This window comes from Budorcas taxicolor, chromosome 8 (genome assembly GCF_023091745.1).
Source record: "Budorcas taxicolor isolate Tak-1 chromosome 8, Takin1.1, whole genome shotgun sequence".
Classification (NCBI taxonomy): Eukaryota; Metazoa; Chordata; class Mammalia; order Artiodactyla; family Bovidae; genus Budorcas; species Budorcas taxicolor.
Window position 1 is genome coordinate 65,842,696 of NC_068917.1, and position 26,492 is coordinate 65,869,187.

At 43.5% G+C, this 26,492-nt stretch overlaps 1 protein-coding gene across 3 annotated transcripts; it reads right to left on the bottom strand.

Moving 5' to 3' along the window:
* Positions 1 to 12,773: 12,773 nt before the first annotated feature.
* Positions 12,774 to 23,705, bottom strand: TRMO (tRNA methyltransferase O). Of its 3 annotated transcripts, none has more exons than XM_052644777.1 (5): positions 23,567 to 23,705; positions 21,309 to 21,483; positions 20,323 to 20,480; positions 16,701 to 17,342; positions 12,774 to 13,365 (listed from the first exon to the last, which is right to left on the bottom strand). In XM_052644777.1, exons 1-5 carry the CDS (start codon positions 23,640 to 23,642, stop codon positions 13,241 to 13,243), a joined length of 1,176 nt encoding a protein of 391 aa, XP_052500737.1. In that variant the 5' UTR covers positions 23,643 to 23,705; the 3' UTR covers positions 12,774 to 13,240. The 3 variants fall into 3 exon arrangements, with proteins under 3 accessions (XP_052500737.1, XP_052500736.1, XP_052500738.1); XM_052644776.1 differs by having other exon boundaries at positions 12,774 to 13,500; XM_052644778.1 differs by lacking the exon at positions 12,774 to 13,365 and adding an exon at positions 14,598 to 14,673.
* Positions 23,706 to 26,492: the final 2,787 nt, after the last annotated feature.

Sequence of the window (26,492 nt, forward strand, 5' to 3'; positions counted from 1 at the left end):
AAAAGGGGAGGCACCTGGGAGAGAGGAGGGAGGGACCAGCAAGGTGGAAACTGCAGGGGTGAAGGAGGGAGAGCTGAGAGCCCTTAGAGGTACACTAATGCAAAGGGATTTTGAAAGAAAGGGAATTCATCAGAGAGGATTTTTAAGTTGTTTACTATGGTGTATGTTTATGGGCCTGTCTCCCTCTGGTCACTCCCACACAGTCTTTTAAAAAAGGCTGCATTGCTAATTCTTTTATGTGTAAGTGGATTTTTCTGAGAATAATGAAGGGAGCAAAGGATGAGTTGTGTATCTGTGTTGATGCAAGAGCAAAAAATTCCAGAACTGAAAGAGCTTCAAAGTCTATGGAACTGATGAAGTTCAAGTTGAGATTTCCCAGGGGTAAAGAAGGATCTGGTTAATATCTAGTTCTAGGTGGAAGAAATAGGAAATAGCATAAGATAAATGATATGATGAAAATACAGAGTGGAGAGTAAAAAAGACCCAGAGAAGACTGGAAGAATTTAGAAAAGCTTGAGGGACTGCTAGGCTGAGAGGCTATCCCCCCACCCCCCAACCACCACCCTAGAGAAATAGAAGATGAGCCCCCAGCAGAAATTGAGGGTTTTTCTTTCCTGTGCCTCTTCCCAGTTTTCTAAATTAACTACGTTGGCCCAGAGAAACAACTGAGATGGGAACTCTCATGAAAGAAGACACTATCATCCTTGTGGGAGAGAGAGGCTAGAATAGAGACTAGTAGGGCCTTTGTCCAACACCCCAGACCATCTGTTTGGTGTTGTAACTGGCTCTGGGGAAAAACCCAACCATGCAATTCAGGGGCCATGGATAGGATTATTAAGAGAGTTCAAAAAAACTGAACAGTCCTCAACACTGGTTCATCAGTCATATTCCACCCCAATCCTGCATCCAGGTGTCTTGGCCAAGCCTTTCCTTTGTGTTAGAGCTGATCTAAACAGCAATACTGAGCCTCTAATCAAACACTGAAGCCACAGTGCTGTCATGGAGCAGAACCTCACCTTCTAGAGCAAATCATGTCTGAGAGTTTGTCCCTTTGTTCAGGAGAGGTCTACCAATGGAAGAAAATCAACTGGGAACCCCACACAGACAAATTTTGAGATTTCAAAAAAAAAAAAAAAATATATATATATATATATATATAATCCATTTTATAAATGAAATAGAAACATAGAGCTCTGTTGATGCAATGTAGAAAGATTTATCTGTGAATAATGATTTGCCTAAAGAGGGGAGAATAAGAATTGAGTCCAAGCCCCTCATTCTTTCCTTGTTTTTCCGCATCAGTGTGGAGGGAGGAAGAGGAACAAAGAGGGAGCATGTGGCAGGTAAGGTTCTGACTATTCAGTCCATAGCACTCGAGGGTTAACCTCAATCTCTCCTTTTCCTGAGACCCAGGTAGACATCCACAGTCCCACCCTGCAGCTCAACCCTCTTAGAAAACAAAGCCCTCATCGGAGAGAGTCACAGGAAGGAGCACACTTCGCTGGTTCCCTGCTAGGTCCGTCGGCGGAGCTGGCCAGTGGGTCTTGCCCACCAGGTGGCAGTGTGAGACACAGCGGAATGGATATCTATAGGCAGGCCTTTTGGGTCCTGATTCGGGACAGATTGTTTTAACTTTTCTAAGTCTCAGATTCCTCCTAGAGATACACTTGACCTTCATCCCTCACAGCTATCCCATACCTGAGCCTGTCTATTGTTGTCACTGATTGACCTTGCATGCTAATGCTTGGGGCTCTTGAAGTCTAGTCTCCCAAGAGTCTCCCTCAGAGGGCAGTTTTTTCCCCCCAATCATTTATTCATCTATTCTTTGTTCCTTTGTTCATTTACACAAAATTTTCCCTTTAACAAAAACACCGAGTATCTGTGATACATAAGCCACTGAGCACAGAGCTGTGCTAGATTTAAAGATGCATCAAAAGCCTCCTCAATTATCTAGAAGACTGGTTCATTTCGTTTTGCTCAGTCTCCTATAAGATTCTTTGCTCCTTCCTTCCCTACATGTGACCAAGTCTTCTGATTTCCTAGGAGAATTTTCCAGAAAGGAGTGCACATGACAAGGGACCTGCTTGCTCTTTGGGAAAGCAGGTATTGACAAATCTCTTGTCTTGTCCCCCTCTTCCTAGCATGGATTCTGTGATTGCAGGGCCCCCGTGCAACAGTGGTTGACATGGGAGGGTAATTCTACAGGGAAGGGAATGTGAGAGGAACCCTCCTTAAGAAATAAAAGTAGCATCTTCGAGTCAGTGATATGGAGAATGTGACTCCTGCCCAGCCTGCTGAGCCCTTACATCCCCGTCCTGCTCCCAACCGTAGTTTACACATCCTGTTTTTGCAGCCATCTGGGCAGGCTTCTTGATGAGGACAGTTTGTGGAAGATCCCTGCTGGAGCATCTTGACAGGGCGATTGTTAGCAGTCACCTTCCAATGTCTGGGAGGTTGGGAAGTTGCAGTGGCCTCTGCATTCCTTTGCCTTCCACAGTTCAGAGCCCTCCCCTCCCTCAGAGGTTCCTTGTTGCTGGGGAACTCAGCCAGCAGGTGTGCTAAGGTGGTAGCCTATCTTCCTCAGCCCTGACCTCCAGCGGCTCCTGGAGACACAAGTCACAAAAAGAGCTCATTTCCGAATTATGGAGGAGAGAGAAGAGGAAGCAACTTACCAAGCAACTGAGGCAGACTACCAAGCAAATCTTCCAGGACAACTTCAGAGTCTCTTGTGGACACACAGGACACCCACAGGCTCCCAAGCCTTGTAGAGCATCATAGACAAACCACAGGGGCTGCAGTCCTTGGCAGTTCCCGAGTCCCAAAGCTCAAAGGGACTCTTTGCAGCAGAAATGGAGCCAGCTCTTTTAGGGTCTCCCCTCTCAGCATAGTGAGTCCCTGGGGCTACTGTCCTGGCCTTGGGCGGCTGGTCCCCACTAGTGTCTCTCTTAATCTTACTCAGTAGATTCCCAGTCCATATTCAGGCTAAAGAATCCCCACTATAGCCCCAGGCCACTCTGATCTTGAACCCCACCCCTAACTCAGGCCTACATTCAAACTCTCTCCTACTCTGTCACCCCAGACAGAGTGACACCCCTGCGCAGTGTCCTTCTCTGAACCTCAGGATGATGTACAGTCTCTCAGGCCTAACTCCCAGAGCAGCACCTACAGCATAAGCAGCTGGAACTCTTGGTCCACAGATCTCAGGAAAACTTTCATCCTCTCACTCCCAACATTCCTCAGTGCAACATGGCCTCTTTGCCCCCAAGTACCAGGCTCCATCCTAACTGGAGAATCTCCTACTAGCATTGAGATCTGGGGGCAGCTTGAGCACCACCTTTCAAAGAGTTTCATCCAACACTGGGCCCACCTGGTACAGAGACAGCCTTGGGGCAAACTGGCAGGGAATTATGAACCTTCAGAGCCCTCTGTGGTAGGGGCCAAAGCAGCAAGGAAGAATCTTGGCCACAGGACACTGAGGGAACCAGGGAATTTCCATGTGAAAGTGCTGGCGAAGTGACCCACAAGAACCCTGGCATGTTGCCTGAGGAAGAGCTCTCAAACAGCCTAGGTTTTTAAAAAGCCACCCTGTGAGGAGTACAGGGTCTGACTCTGAGGAGACAGGAAGTAACTTGGTATGCCACCTGAGGATTCAAGGGAGAAATTAGATCAGAGGCAACTGGAAAACACCCTGAAGATGCACCTGGACAAGAAGTTGAGTAGATGACTCTGGCAGGAGTGCTATAGGTGAGTGTAGTTCATGGCGTGTGGCCACCTGTACACTGACTCCTCCTGGGAGTCAGGAGCACCATCTGAATGCCTCTTGGAAACTTTTTAAAATTACTTCTTTATTGTGCTGGGTCTTCATTGTTGCGTGGGGCCTTTCGTTGTGAGCAGGGGCTACTCTTTGTTGCAGTGCATGGGCTTCTCATTGTGGTGGCTTCTCTTGTTGCAGAGCACAGGCTCTAGGCAGACGGGGTTCAGGAGGTGCAGCTTGAAGACGCTGAAGCTTGGGCTCATTAGCTGTGCAGTACGGGCTTAGCTGCTCTGCAGCACATGGAATCTTTCTGAACCAGGGATCAAACCCATGTCCCCTATATAGGCAGGTGGATTCTTATCCACTGTACCATCAGGGAAGCACCCTCTTGGAAGTTTTCCTGCCTGATCCAGACGTTAGACAAGCACCAGACACCCAGATTATATGGTTTGGGGTACGGCAAAGTTAGGACTTACCTTTCAAGCTCCTTGAATTCATAAACCATTTAGCTAATAGAGACTCAATCATGGCCTCTTCCTCAGCCCACTTTTCTCTCTCAGATGCCCATGGGATGAGGGATGGCTAAGCTGAGGTAGAAACCCTTGGCAGGTCAGGAGACAAGCTGATCACAAAAGTTCAGCCCCCATCTTGGACAGTCCTCTCCCAGTTCCTCAGTTGTGAACAAGGAAGGTCAGATGGCCCTGAGATGTTGGCCATGGTCCACACAGGACCTTAAGTCCAGGAGAAGAGCAGACAAACTTTTTGGTTTCTCATACCCATCATCATGGACAGATTGTGGCAGAGTGGGAATGTATGGGGGACGAGAGAGGCAGTCTGGAGTCACTCCAAGTCAAATAATGGCAGGACATGACCCAAGAGATGAGAATGAAGTCATGTCCCAACAGACTCCAGTCACGGAGGAGCAGAGACCCAGAGGCAGAGAAAAGAGAGGAAGAGGTCTGGAGGGGAGCATCTTCTACTTTAGGAAAAGGATGTTGGAGATTAATTTAGGAATTCCTTTGAAGGCCAAAAAGTCCAGGGAAGAAGTCCAAGAAGACTGCAGCTCCTGAGCCACAATTGAAGGATGTCCTGAGAGCCAGTGATGCACAGAAACTGAATGGATGTCCGAGTGGTCAATGGTGTCCAGTGACCGAGGAATTGACCTCCCCCCCTGTAGGGTGCTGGTTGCCCAAGATCTGGAATGGCCAAGCCTTAGAGTAGCTTGCTGATGGACTGAGGCTGATACTGGAGGTAGAGGTGCAGAGCCAGTCTCAGGATTTTCCCATTGAAGTTCTCCTTGGCTCAGAGGGTCTGCCTGCTCCATTTCCTTCCATCCATAAATCAATTTGAGGAAAGCTGATATTTTATTTTAATGATACCATGTTCTCTAATTCACGAACACTGTACATCTCTCAATGCATTTAGGCCTTCTTCAATTTCCCTTCGCAAAGTTCTGTAATTTTCTGTGTACAGATATTACACATATCTTGATAAATCTTATCTCTATTTCATATTTTTACATATATGCTATTTTAAGTTTCCTATTGTTCACTGCTAATATAGAGAGATAAAATTGATTTTTGTTTGAAATTCCTGGTGGTCCAGTGGTTAGGACTCATTGCCATGGGCCTGGGTTCGATCCCTGCTTGGGGAACTAAGATCCTTGCAAGCCATGTGGTGCAGCAAAAAAATTTTTTTTTGCTTTTTTAATTTAAAAATTTTGGGGTTTTTAACTTTATATTCCATATAACTTTTGTTAAACTCACTTATTAGTCCTGTGGCTTTTTCTGTTGACTATTTAGGACTTTCTACATAGATGTATCACCTGTAAATAAGGAAAATTGTATTTCTCCCTTTCTAATCTGTGTGCTTTTTCTTTTTCTTGCCTTACTGCATTAGCTAGTACCTGCAGTACAATACTGGATAGAAGTGGTATGTATAGACATCCTTGTCTTGTTCTTGATCTTAGTCTGGGAAGCATTCAGTCTTTCACACTAAGTATGATGTTGGCTGTAGATTTTTTTGTAGATGTCCTTTATCAGACTGAGGAAGTTCCATTCAATTCCTGGTTTTCTGACAGTTGTTAGTTTTTTCAGCATCTATCAAAACGAGCATAGAGTTTTTCTTTTTCAGTTTGTAAATATGGTGAATTATGTTGATTTATTTAATGTTAAAACCAACTAGACATTCCTCGGGTAAGCCCTACTTGGTCATGATATATTATCCTCTAATATGTTGTTGTATTTAATTTCCTAAAATTTTGTTTAGAATTTTTGCAAATGAGAGATAGTGGTCTATAGTTTTCTTTCTTGTAATATTTTTGTCAGGTTTTGGCATCACGGTAATGTTGGGGTCATAGAATGAGTTGGAAAGTATTCCCTCATTTTCAGGATTTTAAGAGCTTATTTAGAATTTTTTTTCCTTAAATATTTGATAGAATTTACCAGGGAAGTAATCTGCACCTGAAATTTTCTGTGAGAAAAGGTTTTTAACTACAATTTTGATTCCCTTAATAGATATAAAGGCACTTCAAGTTATTTATTTCTTTAGTCAGTTTTTGTAATTTGTATATTCATAGTTTTTATTCATTTCATCTACATTTTTTAAATTGGCACAAAGTTGTTCATAATATTCCCTTTAAATATCAGCACAATCTATAGAGGTGTCACCTCTCATTCCCAATACTGTTAATTGACGTTTTCTTTTTTTCTGATCAGTCTAGAAAGAAGTTTATCAAATTGACCCAAAATAACTAGCTTTTGGTTTTACTGGTTTCTACTTTTAATTTCCTGTTTCCTTGATTTCTGCTTTGGGTTTAATTTTCCCTTTTCGTTGCAATTTATTGAGATTTTAGCAGGGAGCAGAAACAACTGCGTGGGTTCACTAAATGTTTATCCAGAAATCAGAGATGTGATTTGAGGGAGAGAGGTGGGATGATTGGTTTTAGTTTCACTTTATGGTTCTTCCACTGGAGTTTATGGAACCACCATTTGAAGAGTCTTCTAGGCTGGAAGGGCTTCCCAGGTGGCACAGTGGTAAAGAAACTGTCTATCAATTAAGGAGACACAAGTTTGATCCCTGAGTTGGGAAGATCTCCTGAAGAAGGAAATGGCAACCCACTCCAGTATTCTTGCCTGGGATATCCCACAGACAGAGGAGCCTTGCAGGGGCTACAGTCCATGGGGTCACAGAGTCGGATACAACTTAGTGACTAAACAATAAAAATGTTTCTGGGCTGGAAACCTTGGAGTTATTAGTGTTTAAAATGTTGTTTGTGCAGTCTGATAGACTCAGGATTTACGTCCTAAATTTTCTTGCTTTCTAACCATGAAACCTTGTAATTTAATGTCCTTGAGCCTCAGCTTCTCATCTGTACAACAGAGATAACAGTATCTTTCCTTATAATGAGATAATCCATGCTAATACTCTTAACTCCAGTACCTAACATGTTAGCTATTATTACTTTTTCATGACTTTCATCACAAAAATCTATCCTGCATTAAAAACCTTTTTCATTTAAGCGTTTTGTCATGTTAACCCTCCTGCTAAATAAATTCCCGTCTTCCACTGCTCCTCTCAAGAGTGTGGTAGTTAAATGCATAAGCTAGCTTTTGTTTTATAGCAAATCATCCCCAAAACAGGGACATAAAAAAATGAACAAGTTTCCCCCTCATGATTCTGTGTGTTGGCTGGGCCATCTAGGCCAACTCAGAGTTGCATGATGTAGGATAGCTTCACTTATATGTCTGGTGACCAGTTTGGTGTCTGCTGAGACTCAGCCATGCATCCCTAACCATCCAGTAGGCTAACCCAGGCTTGTCTGTGTGGTAGGATCCCAAGAGGAAGAGAGGGCAAGCTCTGATGGCCAGGCTCCTCCCACCACAGGACCCAGCAGACAGTCGGTCCATGGCTTCACTAATCAGCCCACTTTATGTTGCTTGTTTTCCCCCTTGCCTGTTTCCAAGCACTTCTTACTCGTGTTGTCCTCCTATACGTAAGGTAACTTTGAATGTGATCTTTTATCTTGGCAAATTTAGGATGCTGGGCAAAGAACTAAGGAATAAAAATCTCCAGCTCCGATATGAGAGGGTCCCTGACTACTTGTCCCTGAAGTCTCTGGATAACCCACCTAACCCCTCTGGGACTCTGTCCTGCCTTGGCTCTGCCAGTTCTCTCAGACCTCAATTCCTCCCCAACCCAGGTAGAGCCTGAGCCCCCAACCTGTCAACAGCCCTACTCCACCACCACCAACAGACTCAGCTCTGCCACTTGCCACTGCGCCAGCCTGCCCTTCCTCCTAGTCTGCCCCACTTCCACCTCCCCTTGATCTAAGGGAACAGCTAGTTCTCATTTCTTAGCCTTTCCTTTTCTGCTGACTGAGCTCAGAATTCCCATCCTGACAGTGGGTAAGGGCCGGCCCTGGGGACCCAGGCAGAGCAACCCCCATCCATCACATGGCCTGTGAACTCACTAAATGCAAGTAGACAGAGAGCTAGTGGGTGTAGCTGACACATAAATGCATCCTGCAAGCAGAGACCCATTCCTTCTTCCAGACAGGATGAACTGCACAGGTTTGGCGAGTATGGGTCTAAGGTGCTCTCAGCAGCTCAGCCCTCTGCCAGAAACACCATCCATATAGGCGCCTGTCTTCTGCCTGGTGGCACAATGCTTTATCCAAAACCTTGTCTCTGGGAGAAGAGAAAAGATCAGAAAAAATTCTAAAATAAATAAAAATAATATGCTCATGATTAGGAAAAAATCTACAGTATACTGTAGAGAAGAAAGTGAAAAGTTCCCTTAGCCGCCAGAGAACATGACTCCCCGCCAAGCAACCATTGATAGCATACCTGTATTTATCCTTCTAGAAGTTCCTACATATGTGTAAACATGGATTTGTTATAATCCTGTTTTACATGTATGAATAGAACATTGTAACAGTTTCTATTTATGTTGTATTGGTAAATTTTCTCATGTGGCTATATGACTAAATCTTTCCAAAATGTACAGTCCATGATTTAGAAGCACGTGATAACTCAAAAACCTATTTCATAAATAATTTTTCTAGAACTCAAAACACCCTCTCAGAGAAATAATGTTCTAAGCCAGGGTCCATAAACTTCTGTAAAAGGCCAGGTGGCAAGTATTTTCAGCTTTGCAGCCCATGATCTCTGTCACTGGTTCTGTTTGAAGGGCTGTTTTTGTTTACAATCTTTTTAAAAAGTAAAGACCAATCTTGTCTCTTAAGCTGCACAAAAACAGGCTGTGGGCTAAATGGGGCCTTCAGACTATGGTCTGCTGTGCCCTGTTTGAAATACCAGTTAGGCTCCCAGCTTAGCACCCAGAAACAAAATCCACCCAAAATGCTGCTAAGACACCAAATGAGTCAATATATTTTAAATGGCTTTGCAAACCATAACATCTACACCACTGTGAAGAATTACAACACTTCTTCAGTGTTTAGCATATGGGTAATTTTTTATAAAAAATAAAATTTGTTAACATTGAATTAAAAAGTTTTATATATCTTGAATTGCATGAAGAATTAGTGAAGAATCTGAATAGAATTCTCCAGTTATTTACAAGGTAGAAGAGGTAGGGAACTGTATTACATACAATCCTACTGTTTTTGTCAACATAATGTAAATATACGTGGGCCCAAACTTGATTGGTTTGTGTGGCATAAGTTCATAGGCCAAGCAGCCCCCTCCATTAGTAAAGAGAGAGTGTACCACTGAGTTTCTGTCTCTTCCCCCAACTCCTGTGGGCACTGAGAAAGGCTTCTCTTGTGCTTGTCACTTATATTCACATCAGTTCAGTTCAGTTCAGTCGCTCAGTCGTGTCCGACTCTTTGTGACCCCATGAATTGCAGCACCCCAGGCCTCCCTGTCCATCACCAACTCCTGGAGTTTACCCAAACTCATGTCCATTGAGTCAGTGATGCCATCCAGCCATCTCATCCTCTGTTGTCCCCTTCTCCTCCTGCCCCCAATCCCTCCCAGCGTCAGGATCTTTTCTAATGAGTTAACTCTTCGCATCAGGTGGCCAAAGTATTGGAGTTTCAGCTTTAGCATCAGTCCTTCCAATGAACACCCAGAACTGATCTCCTTTAGGATGGACTGGCTGGATCTCCTTGCAGTCCAAGGGACTCTCAAGAGTCTTCTCCAACACCACACTTCAAAAGCATCAATTCTTCAGCACTCAGCATTCTTCACAGTCCAACTCTCACATCCATACCTGACCACTGGAAAAACCATAGCCTTGACTAGACGGACCTTAGTTGGCAAAGTAATGTCTCTGCTTTTCAATATGCTATCTAGGTTGGTCATAACTTTCCAAGGAGTAAGCATCTTTTAATTTCATGGCTGCAATCACCATCTGCAGTGATTTTGGAGCCCAAAAAACAAAGTTTGACACTGTTTCCACTGTTTCCCCACCTATTTACAATGAAGTGATGGGACCAGATGCCATGATCTTAGTTTTCTGAATGTTGAGCTTTAAGCCAACTTTTTCACTCTCCTCTTTCACTTTCATCAAGAGTCTTTTTAGTTCCTCTTCACTTTCTGCCACAACAGTAGTGTCATCTGCATATCTGAGGTTACTGATATTTCTCCCCGCAATCTTGATCCCAGCTTGTGTTTCTTCCAGTCCAGCATTTCTCACGATGTACTCTGCATAGAAGTTAAATAAGCAGTGTGACAATATACAGCCTTGATGTACTCCTTTTCCTATTTGGAACCAGTCTGTTGTTCCATGTCCAGTTCTAACTGTTGCTTCCTGACCTGCATACAGGTTTCAAGAGGCAGGTCAGGTATTCCCATCTCTTTCAGAATTTCCACAGTTTATTGTGATCCACACAGTCCAAGGCTTATGGGTTTCGCTAATTCCATCCTCCACACACTGGAATAATCCATCTCACACCTTAAGCCAACTACAATTTTAAAACGTAATAAATGGCACTCATCCTTGTCCTCTATATATATATGTGATTGACAAGAATCAGCATTCCCTGTGCGAATTACTGTTCTGAAGAGCTGGAGCAGATGGGGGGAAAGCCAAAATTACCTGAACAGCTTGAGCTCCTGGAGTTACTCTCCAAGCTAGTGAAAATTATCAGCTCTCAGGGCTCCCCCTACAGGCACCAGAAAACCAAGGCTAACCTGGAAGGTGGATGTCATTTGTGTCCCTTTCTTTAGAAAAAGTTCCCAAGATGAAAAGGATTGGAAGGTTTACTTCCAATGACTTCTCTTGCTGAGGGATGGAAGTTCATAACCTAGAGATATGAACTTCCTCACAACAGGACATTTTCTCATCTAGAGACAAAAACTCACACAGGGGACTCAAGGGTTGGGGGTGGATAGAGGCTGCAGAACTTGTTATGTGAGAAACAACTAAAAAAAAAACCACGAGAGGGTGATCAGCCTCACCCTCTATGGCCCTGCCGGAGAGTGTAGTTATCAGAGAACAGATCTGATCTCATGTAAAGGAAGAACTGTTTAATAATGAGCTACACAGGGCAGGGGTGAAGGGTCGTCACTGAGGGGCTTATGCAGGGAGAAATAGGCCAAACACTGGGAATACTGAAGAGACTGATGAGCTGGCAGAGAACTAAGCTGGATTATATTTAGGGTTTTAGTTCTGAAACCCTGAGAATGTATATTAAAACCACAAACAATGGAAGAGTCCTCTTGCTAGGAAGTTGACTGGTATGGTCCTCAGAGTTATTTTCTCCATATTAAATATCAACATTTTGTGTTTCAAGACCTGAAAGTGAAACGGAAGTCGCTCAGTCATGTCCGACTCTCTGCGACCCCATGGACTGCAGCCCACCAGGCTCCTCCATCCATGGGATTCTCCAGACAAGAGTACTGGAGTGGGGTGCCATTGCCTTCTCCAGGGGATCTTCCCAACCCAGGGATTGAACCCAGGTCTCCCACATTGTAGGCAGATGCTTTTACCGTCTGAGCCACCAGGGAAGTCACTCAGTCTCAAAGTGATTTCAAGAGATAAGAATTCAAAATCAAAATAAAGGATGGATTGTTACCAATGTCAGCTTCCTAGTTTTAACATTATACCATAGTTATGTAAGATGTTACCATGAGAAGAAGCTAGGTGAAGGGGTCACGGGCCTCCGGCACTATTTTTGCAATTTCCTATGAATTTATAGGGCTTCCCCGGTGGCTCAGCGGTAAAGAATCCACCTGCAATACAGGAGATGAGGGTTTGATCCCTGGGTGGGGAAGATCCCCTGAAGGAAGGCATAGCAACCCACTCTAGTTATTCTTGCCTGGAGAATTCCCATGGACAGAGGACCCTGGTGGGCTACAGTGCATCGGACACATTGAAGTGACTTAGCACACACATGAACCTATAATTATCTCGAAATAAAAAGCTTTTACAAATCAAGTTAAAAATACTTCCCCAAGAGGTTCTAGGTAACCTCAAAGACAACCCAGTTTGTTTCCGGAATGCACTGTCATGAGCCACAAATGACTGCAAGTATCTACAGGCAGCAGGGCTCATTTCAAAATCATGATCAATCAGCTATTAAGATTTATGGTTATGATTAGGAAAGCCTGTGTCATGTTGACAGGTGTCTAATTTGGTTATGCTGATCATAAATCTTCAGCTATCTGGGATCACATTGCTAAAATCACCTGGGCAATACGTTCTTAAAGCTGCTTTCCGTGTGGTGCTCACACAGGAATCGTGTACAGACTTAATTACTCTATTTATCTGACTGCAATACAACAATGTGCTTGTGTCTTCTTCCTCCACAACTATGGCTGGCAACAAGAACTGCATTCAGTTTAATCTCATTCTACCACTGAAACCCCACTCACAGTAGTTCTCAGTGAATGGTCATGGAATAAATAAGAAATAAACCAGTAATTAAGTTATTTTTCTTGGACTTCTGAGAATGACTTTCTTTTCTGATACAAAGGCATCCAAAGAAAGCCTAAAGTCACCATTTTGGAATCAGGATTAAATATATACACATACGTGAGAGCAGGGAGCAAAGTCTCTAAAGATCTTTATAACAACTTTATTTTGATTTGTTAGTTTCTCAAGATATCATAACTCAGTTTGATTTAGAACAAAATAGAGAGATCGGGCTTTTTCAGACCAAAAAAAACCCAACATGAATGGTTGAACATATCCTCTAACTTCTGCCCAGTTTTACCAAGTACCAAGGACAACTGACTTCTTTCAGAAAACCCTGACATAGCATCACCTTTGGATTCTTCAGTATTAACTGATCAAAAGCAATCATGATATGGTGCTTTCTCCAAATTCTATATCTCTTAGTTTATTAAAACACATGTTTTTCAAATAAATATTGTGAACAACCCAAATCACCAAATGTGAGAGATCACAAAGTGTCATGTTGCTTCCTTTTGCAAAGAAGGCACATCATTAGCTTGTACTGATAACCCAACAGCCACACCCAAGTCAATCAGGCTGTCTTACAGGCTCCATGGAGGATACTCACAACCCCAAAGACACTGGGGACTCCGCAGGCTTGCTCATCTCAACAGGCTCAGAAGCTGGCTTGATCCTTAGGACTTCTGCAAAACCATCACCAAACCAGCATGTGACGTGCGCTGTGTCTACTGTAAAGTAAAAAAGACGATCTTGGCAGAGCTTCCGTCGATATACAGACCGAGGATCAGCTGACAGCACAGCCTCGATGGCATGCCTTGCTTCCTCCGCTGACTGAAAGTATTTAAATGAAGCCTGACCAACACCTGCAACAAGAAGAACACAGCTTGGGAATTCTCTGCCGGTCCAGCGGTGAGGACTCCACGCATTAACTGCCATGGGCCCAGGTTCAATTCCTGCTGGGGAAGTAAGATCCCACAAGGCACACAGCCCCCACCCCCACCCTCAAAAAGGACCCCATGACTTAATTATCAAAACCATGCAAGTCAAATTTCAGTACAGTGAGTTTCAATGTGGAGGCTGGTTGGAGCCTTGAGTATCACTTGGAAATCTAATCATCATGAAGAACGTCACCTTCAAGTGGTACGGTCATTGTATTAAATTTATGCACACGCAACCCAAATTCAAAATCTGCTGAGCAAAAAAAAGTCATGGTGATAATTTTCCTTAGTCTCCTAAACAGGACAGCTGAGCTTTCACTTTTGTGCACCCAAAATGTCACTTTCCTATGCTCAATGTAAGTCAGTCACAGTCCTATCCAACTCTTTGTGACCCCATGGACTGTAGCCTGCCCCGCTCCTCTGTCCATGAAATTCTCCAGGCAAGAATACTGGAGTGGGTTGCCATTTCCTTCTGCAGGGGATCTTCCCAACCCAGAGATCGAACCTGGGTCTCCTGCACTACAGGCAGATTCTTTACCAACTGAGCCACTAGGGAAGCTCAACGTAGACTTGAACTCAATTGTCATTTTCCTCTCAGAATGGAGGCGTGGTCACTGAAAGGCACGACAGTCCCAGCATTCTCAGAAGGCCACACATAGCCAGAGCACTGCCTAAAGGCAGGGGAGGGTGCCTCGGGCAGGGAAGGGTGTCACACACCCACAGGTAAAAGTAACAGCAGTTAGGGGTGTAGGAAAAATGGGAGAGCCCTTGTGAGAACAGTGAAGCAGGCAGACTAAGTTTAACACCATCACTGGGAAGAGGCTACCCCATTCCCCAGGTTTGTATGTCAGTAAACATAGGAAGTGGAAAAATTTCCTGTGTTTGTAACACTGTAGGTGTGTTATAATTTTTAAAAATACATTACATACAAAACTTAAATAAAAGATTAACTGTGACCTAATTTTTAATAGCTGCCACATAATATACATCCAAACGAAGACCAGGCTCTTCCAAGAAGGCAGGTGCTTTACAGAATGTTGTCCCTGTTCAAAATATCATCTGGAGTGGTAATCGGGGAGTGGAGGTGCTGTCTTTATCCTTCTGAAAACAAATTCAGATTTTAGAAAACAGCCAAATATCACTCTGGACTATGTCCAATTAAAAAGTTGGTAAGTAAAGTCATGAAGTACAATCTCTGGTCAAAAACTGAGGACTAATTATGCAGTGCTAAGATTCCTGTCTTGTATGGTACATGAAACAATTCTAAGGCCACTCTAGAAAGAAGAGTTCCCAAAACACCACACTTCTCAGTAACTGTCCCGTAGAAGCTCCAGGTCTTTGCTTGGCTGTTCATTTGGCACAGGTGCCCTTCCCTCACTTCCCTACCTACTTATGTTTCCAAGCTCAGCCCAAATACTTACCCTTTCCTCCAAGAAGCCTTCTCAGATTTCCTCCCCGAGGAGACAGAAGCCTCCCCAGATTTTCTGTTCCCCACGTCAGAATACATTCTCCTTCCTGTTCCCACAGCACTCCATTCCAGGGCCAATCCCTCCTCTCCACTCCAACATCTTTTTATCCTTTCTACACTCTAAACTTTCTGAAGTCATTTCTTATTTCTGTCCTGGCTCAAAATTCTGCTGCTACAAATCAATCAGCCCCCATTTTATAGTTACAGTTCATTATTTCTTTTTTTAACCATTTTTTAAATCAGTAAGACATCATATAGCCTCTCAATGAACTGTAGTTTGAAAAACACAAAACTTTCCAAAGCAGGAAGCATTTCATGATAACCACCAGACAAGAGGCAAATATATGGTACCTTTTAGGCAGCACTGCTTTGTTCTTTTTTTTTACTTTCCTTGGGAATTCCCTGGTGGTCTACTAGTTAGGACTCCCGAGTTTTCACTGCTAAGGGTGTGGACTTAATCCTTGGTGAGGGAACTAAGACGCTATAAGCCATGCGGGGTGTGACCCCTCCAAAAAAGAAACCCAAAACTGACTTCCTCTTCCCACGACCTGTGCTGCTGTTTAGTCACTAAGTCATGTCCCGTTCTTTGGCAACCCCGTGGACTGTGGCCCACCAGGCTTCTCTGTCCAAGGGATTTCCCAGGCAAGAATACTGGAGTGGGTTGCTGCTTTCTTCTCAGGGATCTTCCTGACCCAGGCATTGAACAGGTGTTCCTGCATTACAGGTGGATTCTTAACCCATGAGCCATTAGGAAAGCCCCCCCCCCATGAACTAGATGCAGTGATTAAACAATGTTCATAAAACTTTTAAAATAAAGAGATCAATTTAAAAATTAAATGTTCTGTTTAAACATAAAGCCTTAGGATAGAATGAGAAGCACAACCACCTAGTGGCAGGTGAAATCTGACATCTCCTTGGCAACAACTAACTGGCTACTTCTTACTGGAACCACTGAACCCACTTCTTAACAGGCCCTTCCTTCATTCTGGACAGCTCCTTGGAATCTGCTTGTGGGCTTGAAAAACCAGATAACAATGTTTGTTAACATTATGTATTAAACAGGTGCCAAGTAAAAGACCTGTGGTGGCTCTTCTGCAGTGCTGGGACTTTACAGGGAAAATCCCGGTGGTAAGACACTCTTTCCTTCTTACTACTGGGCTCTGTGCCAAAGGCTGAGCTATTGGCCACCTGATAGTAAAAATAAGATGAGACATTTCTGTAGTCAGCGAGTGAAACAGAGGAAAGAAAATCTACCTTAGACCAAGCACAACTTAGTGTCTGAATGCCATTTGAGAACTCCAAGAACTACTGCTACAAGTTGACAAGAGGCCCTATTCCTGGGCAGCAGCTGTCCTCAGTAAACACGTGACTGAGTGGCTGGGACTCAGTGCTGAACAGTTGCTGACTGAAAGCCATCAGATGACATTGTCCAAGTTTGATTTTATACTCCTACGTTTCTTTACAAGTCATAATGACCAATACTCTATATACCTGCCCTCAGAAATACCAATTTGGTCTATGGCCATACCACCCTGAACATGCCTAATGTCATCTTGGAAGCTAAGCAGGGTTAGTATTTGGATGGGAGAAACACCAAGTTCGCCAAATCTCCTAGCAAAGGCTCATCTCTTATTCACAAACAAGAAGTGGAAAGTACCTGGTTCACCTGAGCTGAGGTGCTCAAGGTCCATCTCTGCGTGAGGAGTAAACCGGACTTCCAGGTTGGCCACAGGGGCCTCTCTCACCCAGGCAGGGACCACACTGCAGTGGGCTGCACCGGCCACCCCAGAAGGAGCCTTGGGGGACATCTCTGGGCCGTGTCCTTCTGGGACCACTGCTTCTTCCCCTCTCTTCAGCCTGCCATCTTCTTGCTCCTCTGAAGGGCTCTTCTCCTGGCTATGTGGGCCACTTTGCTCTTGTGCCACCCTGGGACCGGATTCTTCACCCAACTCTGCTGCTATCTCCCTCGGCTCAGGGGAGCTTTGCTGGGTGTTTGCTGCGTCATCAGACTCCGCGTTGTTTTCCCCTGAAGTTCTATGTTCAGGACATTTGAGTTTCTCCCTAGTGCAGTGGCTGGGCTGTGATTCCTTGTACCCTGAGAGCTGTTGCCAGTCACAGTTATCAGTCTTGCCTTCAGACTGGGACACGGTTTTCAGTTTATGTTGGTTATTCTGTAAGGTGAAGTCCCCTGAAGACTCAATCAAATTTTGCGGTGAGTCATAATCAGCTATGTAGGGCTTTATGTCTAGTACAGGTGTGCCATGAATCATGTCAATTCCAGAAAGGTAGACAGCTCCACCTGTAATGTAAAAAACATCTTAGAGATATTAACAATGAAGAACAGTGTAAATGACTAGAGATTCAACACCATCTGCCTAAATCTCACCAGGCTTAGTCACAATTCCCTCACGCACCAGGCTCTCTTACACCTGGTGCATTGGTACTTCTCTTTCTACCTAGAAACTCATTCTCTTTTTAACCTGTCAGACTGCTGCTTACTCTTCGAGGCTCTCATGTAATACCTCCTTTACAGAGCCTTTCTTGCTCTTTCAGACAACCTTTCTTGCTCTTTCAGACAAAAGTGTTCTTTCCTCTGTTCTGCAGAGGAACCTGTGCCCAAACTTCTCCTGGAGCCCTTGTCACGTGCTCTGGCAATGGCCTGCTTAGAGTCTCTCCCCCTAGACAGTGAGTAGGCCTTTGAGCACTAGGTGGGGCCAGCTCACCTTTGCATCACTGGAGGTTTCTAACTTTGTTCCAAGTACATCAGAAAGATAGTTGCTCAGTCGTATCCAACTCTTTGAGATCCCATGGACTGTAACCCACCAGGTTCCTCTGCCCATGGAATTTTCCAGGCAGGAATACTAGAGTGGGTTGCCATTTCCTTCTCCAGGGAATCTTCCTGATGCAGGGATTGAACCCAGGTCTCCCGCATTCCAGGCAGATACTTTACCGTTTGAGCTACCAGGGAAGCCCAGGTACCTCAAAGTCCTCAGTATTACCTCTGTGGGACTGACGATTGTTTCTACTGCGGCAAACAGCATGTAAGGTGGCCCTGTGATGCTCATCACCTAGTGGTGTATAATCCCCTCCTCTTGAGTATGATTTGATATCACTCCAGTGACTATGTTATCTAAGACTCCTGCATTTGCTGCAGATTCACTTGACTCTTCTTGTGGGCTTGATGAAGCAAGCAGCCACGCTGGGAAAGTCCATATAACAAGGCACTGTGGGTGGTCCTTAGGTGCTGTGGGCTGCCTCTAGGAGCTGGAGGCAGCCACCAGCCAAAAACCAGCGAGAGGTCAGGACCCTCAGGATCACAACTGTAAGAAAGTGAATTCTGCCTACGACCAGAGTGGGCTTGGAAGTGGATTCTTCCACAGTCAAACCTCCAGAAAAGAACTCATTCCACATGACACCTTCACTGAAACTTGGTGAGACTCTAAGCAAGGACCCAGCTAAGCTGTGTCCCAACTCCCTAACCCCTAGAAACATCATAATGTCTTAAACATGTAATAAATGTGTGCTGTTTAAACTGATAGGGTGTGGGAATTTGTTGCACAGCAAGAGAAATATAATATTCCATCATATAATTAAGCAGACTATAAGTCACATTACCAAATACTAAGGGAAGGTCTCCTGCTGTCCCACTTACACTGCTGTTGTCCAGTTAGTAGACTCTGCTGCAGAGTCTTGACCCCGGGAAAACTGGTCCAATGAGAATCAAAGAACCGCATGTGATCACACTCGATCCTATCTTCATTTAAGAAAAACATGACTAACAAAGGACTCTGATTTCTAAAACATGCTTACTCTGAATGAACCTGGAACTTTGGAAAGAAGATTTTGGACTTTCTAAGTGATAGACTGTGCCTAATGACGTCTGCCAAAGACAAGGGGGTACAAGTGAAAGTTCAAGGGATTTGAAGTCAGACAAACTCTTGTCTGGATGCCGTTGGGGAAATTATCAAACATCCAAGACCTCAGTGCCCTCATCCACAACAGTCAGACTGCTACTCTATCAAGTCCACGAGCCACTGTGAGATAACATACATGAACATGCTTTATAAACTGCAAAGCACCGCAAGAACACTGGTTATCCTTATAATGCTTACTTATAAGAGTGTCTATAGGGCTGCTGTGCTTGTCTTTACCTCTTTGATTTGATCTTCCCCATTAGAATGCTAAGCTCCTCTGGAGGGCAGGAATTTTTATCTAAATTTGTTTGCCACTATATCCCCAGCACCTAGAATAATGCTTGACACATATTCCGTGCTCAGAAAATACATGTGTGTTGCATAATCATAAAATGTTCCAGTACTATTACCCCAGTTGGTTAGCCATCATTAATTGAGAAAACTCAAGTTGGATTGGCTTAGAATTTTTCTGGAAAACCTAACCAAGGCCCTGTTGAATATAAGCCAGCAAGGGAGTTCAAGCTCTCAGAAAGAACAAATGAAGTAATGGCTCGCATCTTTTTAGTCTGTAATGTACCCTTAGAGCCTTCGTAAGATCCTCAAAAAAATATCCCACAGTGACTCCTTCTCCTTTGGCCATTTTACAAACAAGCAAGCTGAAGCCTGGAATGTCCCCTGATTTCCCTTTACCTGCCACTCTATCTTCTCCCTCTTTCACAAATGTGCTGATCAGGTTGGAGGGATTTGAGTACCAGAAGCTTTCAAAAATGAACAGCTCAGTAGCAACATTATACACAAGCATGCAGTTAAAACTAATCTAGTATTCCACACAGGTTCTCCCGCTATCTGACAGATGTTCAGTCTACGCAGTCTTCATCCCAGCCCTCTGCCTCATGTCTCAGCGGGCAGCAGCACTGCAGCTAGGGTGCTCGTTCATTCCTTGGGGCTGCAAGGAAGAAATGACCGACCACCCTGTGTGCTGACCATACATGCACGTGCAACCAGTTGCTGTGTGTTAAATTTTGAGCGTGTCCAATTATTTTTAGGTCATTTTGTATTTACAGAATTTCAAGTTAGAAAAAATTTGGTTGCTAATTTAATGGTTGTGAAATCTTAAGAGTTATCTTGAAATAATAACTTCTGATAAGTGCAGTGACATAAACTAACTCTGAGCATCCTATGAGAGCTTATTTCAAAGTGTTTCAATGCTCACATTCCTTTAATCATTTCATTCTCTTTAATATCTGGTGGGTCTCAGGGGCTAACACCATTTGTATTTCTGTGAATAACAGCCAGTGCTGAGTAGTATGTTGATTTTATAAGACTTCTTTTGGTTAAGGAAAAATAGGTAAAAGTAGAAATTACCTTCTACTCTTTCCAGTTTGGCCAGGGTCAGTCCTATTGCATTGGGACGATGTGGGCTCCTTGTAGAGAAAACGCCAGTCTTTGCACCATTCAGCCTAGGAGGCTGTACTTTTGCCTTACAGCTCAAATGACCATTTTTGTGAAAAACAAACAAAATCCTATTGAAAATAAACCAAATTACTGAGTAAGAAAAGAAGACAAAGAAATTAATCTGTCATAATGATATGGAGGAGGAAAAAACTGTACTCCTCACAAACTAAAACAGAAAGAATGCCTTTAATGGTATTAAAATATGATCAGTGGGGGGAAAAATGTTGGGGTGAGGAAGAATGAACAGAGACAAAATTTAAGTGACAGCAAGTAACACTAGTATAACACAGGCCTTAATATAACTAACACTTTACTTAAAAGTATCAAGATTTATAGGGTTTCTTTTGTCTTTTAGGAAGAGTAGACTTAATACTTCACAGGTATAGAGCAAAGTCCACAAACTTTTTCCTTAAAGGAGCAGCTGGAAAATATTTTAAGGTTTGCAGGTCAACCAGTCTCTGCTATAAAAATTCAACTCTGCTACTGTAGCACAAAAGCAGCCACAGCCAACACATAAATGAATGCTCGTGGCTGTGTTCCCATAAACTTACTGACAAAAACAGAAGATGAGATGGGTTTGCTCCATGGGCCATAGCTTGCTGACCCCTGGTCTAGAAGACAGAATAATGACCCATGGGCAGAACTGAGGTCTACAGATCTCAGCTCAACAGATGTCATCCATCACAATTAGAACAACTGCAAATGGAGTGTGCCCCCTCAGGATCCCACACTTCCCTGAGGGTGTCCAAGTTATGCCAACATTCACATTCATGCCTATGAATCCCATGCAATAGATAAGGGTGGTCTGGATGGCAGTCTCCAAGGGTACTTTCAGCTGGAGTACTCAGAGACAAGTTCTGGTCCAGAGTACCATTTCTAACTAAAAAACAACTTACCAAACATGAGAAAACTGTTCTAAGCCCATCAAGGAATGTTCAGGATTATTAAAGATGCTTTTTCTAATCCTCAAACAAGCCCGTGAATGGCTACAAATGGATGGCTGCCTTGGAGTACCATTCTTGGCTGAGAAACAGGATTCCAGGTAACCAATTGGCTCAGTTAAAAGATTCCCTACAGAAGAAAATTAGGTAAGAAATCATTCATCAAAAGGTCAAGTAGAATGAAATAATGCCATCTGCAGTAACACAGACAGACCTAGGGGCTTCCCTGGTAGCTCAGCCGGTAAAGAATCCCCCTGCAATGCAGGAGACCCTGGTTTGACTCCTGGATTGGGAAGATTCTCTGGAGAAGGGATAGGCTACCCATTCCAGTATTCTTGGGCTTCCCTGGTGGCTCACAAGGTAAAGAATCCACCTGCAATGAGGGAGATCTGGGTTCAAACCATGGGTTGGGAAGATCCCCCAGAGGAGCCCATGGTAACCCACTCCAGTATTCGTGTCTGGAGAATCCCCATGGACAGAGAGCCTGGCCAGCTACAGTCCATGGGGTGGCAAAGAGCTGGACACGACTGAGCGACTCAGCACAGCACAGCACAGCACAGACAGACCTAGAGATTATCATGCTAAGTAAACCAGACTTCATGCTAAGTGAGAAAGCCAAATACATGATATTGCTTATAGGTGGAATCTAAAAAAAAATTATAAAAATGAACTTATTTACAAAACAAATAGACTCACAGAGACAGAAAACAAATTTACAGTTACCAAAAGGGGAAGAGGAGGATAAATTAGGAGTTTGGGCTTAACATATACACACTATTTTACATAAAACAGCCAAAAATAACCTACTGTACAGCCTGGAAAACTACACTCAATATCTTATAACCTATAATGGTTATTATAAAGAGAATGTATAAAAAGAATACACACATACATATAACTGAATCAGTTTGCTGTACACCTGAAACTAATACATTATATATCTACTATATTTCAATGAAAAACTTTAAAAATAAAATATAAAAATTTTCTAAAGAGAAGTCACAATTTCCTACAAAATAGTGTTAACACAATGTATTAAAACCCACTATGATTATTTTTCTTTTCCAAGCAGGCAAAAATAACAACAAAAAAAAGGTCAAGAAAAGATGTAGGAAGACGTGTTTTCTTTAACGCAATGACTTCATAGTTTTAAAATCTACCAGATGTTTCCTACATGCGTGTATCCTCAGTCGCATCCAACTTTGTGACGCCCCAGACTATAGCTGTCCAACTTTGTGATGCCCCAGACTATAGCTGGCCAGGCTTCTCTGTCCGTGGAATTTTCCAGGCAAGAATACTGGAGTGGGTTGCCATTTCCTACTCCAGGGGATCTTCCTGACCCAGGGATCCAATCTGCGTCTCCTGCCTTGGCAGGTGTATTCTTTACCACTGAGCCACCAGGGAAGCCTCTACCAGATGTTCAGTTCAGTTCAGTCACTCAGTCATGTCCGACTCTTTGCAACCCCATGGACCACAGCACGCCAGATGTTATGCAACTATAAAACAAGACTCTTAAAACATTCATCAGTTCAGTTCAGTTCAGTCACTCAGTCGTGTCTGACATTAATAAAGTACATATAAATATCCTCATCATTACATATGCATTGTTATATCTTTTTAGATAATAAACTGGAAAGAACATGGGTGAAAGGAAAAATTCATGTTTAGAAGACTTACTATAATTCAAATTCTATGCTACCATAACTATGTATGTGACCTTGGTCAGGACTATGGAGTATTTCAAATAGAGAGAATAAGGTGCACAAAGTTAAATGACAAATTTTCTAGCATAAGAAGGGAACAAAACAGTTTGATTGGAGTGTGAAATACAAGGCAAAGAATAAAAGATAAGGACACGGGTTGCATATAAGATGCTTTTAATTGAAAACAACACAATACATGAAACGAACTAGTTTTAAGCAATAAAGGGAGTGCGTGGGGTCACAGTACACAGTAGTTCTAGTGCACGTGGCTGTTCCGCCAAGACCTTGCCAACCTTAGCCACCAAAGAGCAGAGAGATGACATCATCCCGCTCACCTCAGACACATCACGTGGTCGCCTGAGCACATGATCCGTAACTTCGCAATAAATACGAAAAACGACCCTTGTCCATTCAAGGTCTCGCAAGTCCCGTCCCCCCTCTGCAGTGAAAACGGTTCCCTGCTCCTGGAGGTCTCAACGCGCGCAGAACCGCCAGCCTCTTAGAAGTTACCTGTCTCCAGAGCCGGCTTCACACACCCGCACGGGGTCGCTGTGGCGCGAGACCCGGACTCTTTCAAGTCGCGCATGGCTACGGGTCACACAGGAGCCCACCCAACGCGTTCAAACCTTCCGCTTCCGGTTTCCCTACCTGGCGCCTGCGTAGTAGCTGTGCCGGCGGATGGCGCCAAGATTGAGCACGCGCAGGGCGGGGGCGCTGGGGGAGTGAGGCTGCGGGCGGGGGATGTCAGAGGCTACCACTAGGTGGCGGTTAGAGGTTGGAGGCCTTATTCCGCTTCTGAAGCTGTCTTGTGCTGTCTCGCACGGACCCGCTTCAGTTTTAGGGTACAAGTTACCGCCCTTTTGGCCTTCCCTGGTGGTTCAGAGGAGAAAGCATCTGCCTGCAATGCAGGAGACCCGGGTTCGATCCCTGGGTTGGGAAGATTCCCCTGGAGAAGGAAATAGCAACCCACTCCAGTATTCTTGCCTGGAGAGTCCCATGGCAGAGGAGCCTGGCGGGCTACAGTCCACGGGGTCGCAAAGAGTCGGACATGACTGAACGACTTCACTTCACTTATCGCCCTTTCCATTGAGAACCAGTCGATGAAGATTTATGCATAAAGATACTCGAAATAATAAGCAACCTACTCATCCAACGCATGACGCTAATTTTTAAATAAAAAGAATATGTATATACAGTTATCACATAGCGAGATGACGGGATGTTAAGAAAACGTTAATACTTCTTGAGTAGTGGGAATACACAGATGGTCGTTTATACTTCTCTGTATGCTCCCAATTTTTCCATAATAAAAAGGATGTTTAGTCAGAAAAGAAACCCAAATAAGCCTCGTTTCAAATCTAATGGATGTGTAGCTCTACACCAGACTAGGTAGAGATAAGAAGTGGGGACTATTCCTTGCGCTCCGTACCTCACGAGAACTGAAGTGAGAATGAAACTGAGTCAACGGCCATATACATTGGGATTGTAGTGGTTGTTTGGGGGAAGCTCTAAAAAGTTGAGGGCCTACAAGAATCAGTTTTCAGCACCTGCAATACCACTTACCCCTGCAGCGCTAGCCTGGCCTCTTACGTGTGTGTGTGTGTTAGTCGCTCAGTTGTGTCCGACTGTGTGACCTCATGGACTGTAGCCCGACAGGCTCTTCTGCCTATGGAATTCTCCAGGCAAGAATGCTGGAGTGGGTAGCCATTCCCTTCTCTAGATCATCTTCCCCACCCAGGTACTGAACCCAGGTCTCCTACATTGCAGGCAGATTCTTAACCATCTAAGCCACCAAGGCCTCTTACCTACTTACTTGTAACCTCGTCTCCCACCTGTATGTTTATAAAGTTTCTCTGTATACTTAATTCTGCTTCTGAGTTTTTTATCCTGTTTTTTCTTGGGGTAGGGGAGGGAGAGAGACATATTGCTTGCAAAACAAATTATTCAAGATCGTAAAACTCCACAGATTTAAAAGTTTAACAGCCATGAAAAGCTGTTCCTAAACATGTTCATTTGTCATTAACTAATAGACCACCATCAGAAAATAACCATCAGAAGGAGTCAAAGATTTAAAGAGAGGATTGTGGGTTTTAAAACAAAAACTTTTAAAACTGATAAAATTCATAACCCTACATGTCCTCTGCTAGGTTTTTTCCACGTGAAATTTGAAAAAGAATACCTTTATTCTGTTTTCAGGAGGGAACAGTTCTGGGCAGCTATGAAACAAAAGTAAGTTGAGAACTGTTGAGCTCTTTGCACGATGTAAACCTGGGGCCGTAATGGCTGCAATTTTCCACTAGATGGGGGTGTTGCTAAAAGTGATAGTCGCTTTGTGGCCCAACAGAGGTATTTGCCTTCTTGGCCTTAGATATCATATACAATGAAAATCACGCCAAAAATACGATACCAAGTGTGACATGTTCTGAAATGCATAGCAGACTTGGAGACACTGATGAAGTAGATTGTTACTTGATTTAAAGGAAAAAGTTCTCTTTATGTAAAGCAGGAACTTAAATATGTAGCACTTTCATTATATGATTTGCAATTTTTATTATCCTGTCTAGAGGATATACGATTATATAAATAACAATTATATGTGATTATTTGTAATTTATGATACAATCTTTTCTCTAGAGGTAGGATCTAAGAATCTGCCTTAAAAAAAACCAAACCCTAAATGATTCAAAGTAGGTATCTGCCTACACTTTGAGAAACACTCCTCGATATAATGATTCTTTTTTTTTTTTTCTTAGTTGCAGCCCGGAGGATCTTTGTTGTGGTGTTCAGACTTAGATGCCCCGTGGCATATGGGATCTTAATTCCCTGACCAGGGATCATACTGTGTCCCCTACACTGGAAGGCGGATTCTTAGTCACTGAACCACCAGGGGTGTCCCAGTATAATGATTCTTAATCTTTCATTTGAGTGAAGGATTCTTCTGAAAATCAATTAAAGCTTTGGATCTTATCACACATCATATTAGATTTAATATCATAAGATTCATGCATTTTAAAGAACAACCATTACACCCACAATGAGAGGAGGGTAAGCCCAAGGTAGGGCTAGATGGATTCTCGCCAAACTTTAATTCTGCTATTCCACATGGACCCTGCATTAACTGTAGTACGTTGCATGCAGTTCTTGAACATATCTTGAATTCACCCTTCTTTGTGTCACTAACAATAAAGCTGCTATCCTCACCTATAATACAAATCTTCTCTAACTTTCAAGGCTCCACTCGTGTAATTTTTTCAGGTCACTCTGGCAAAAAAGTGAGTATTCCTTGGTTGTATCTTCTATCCAAAGAGTATTAGCATTACTCTCTTCTTTTGCAATATTTGTTTTCTGTTTTCTTCCTCCACAAGACTAGATTAAACTCCTAGTAGGTAAGGACAATGTGTTATAGGTCTTCTGCCCCTCACAGTGCTTACCATGA

Excerpts from the sequence above, each read along its gene's own strand:
- TRMO (XM_052644776.1), bottom strand. The coding sequence starts at position 23,642 with ATGCGCGACTTGAAAGAGTCCGGGTCTCGCGCCACAGCGACCCCGTGC. Across the intron at positions 20,481-21,308 it reads GAACAGTTTTCTCATGTTTG|GATTTTGTTTGTTTTTCACA; the intron begins GTAAGTTGTTTT and ends TATTTTCAATAG. Across the intron at positions 17,343-20,322 it reads CAAACTGGAAAGAGTAGAAG|GTGGAGCTGTCTACCTTTCT; the intron begins GTAATTTCTACT and ends TTTACATTACAG.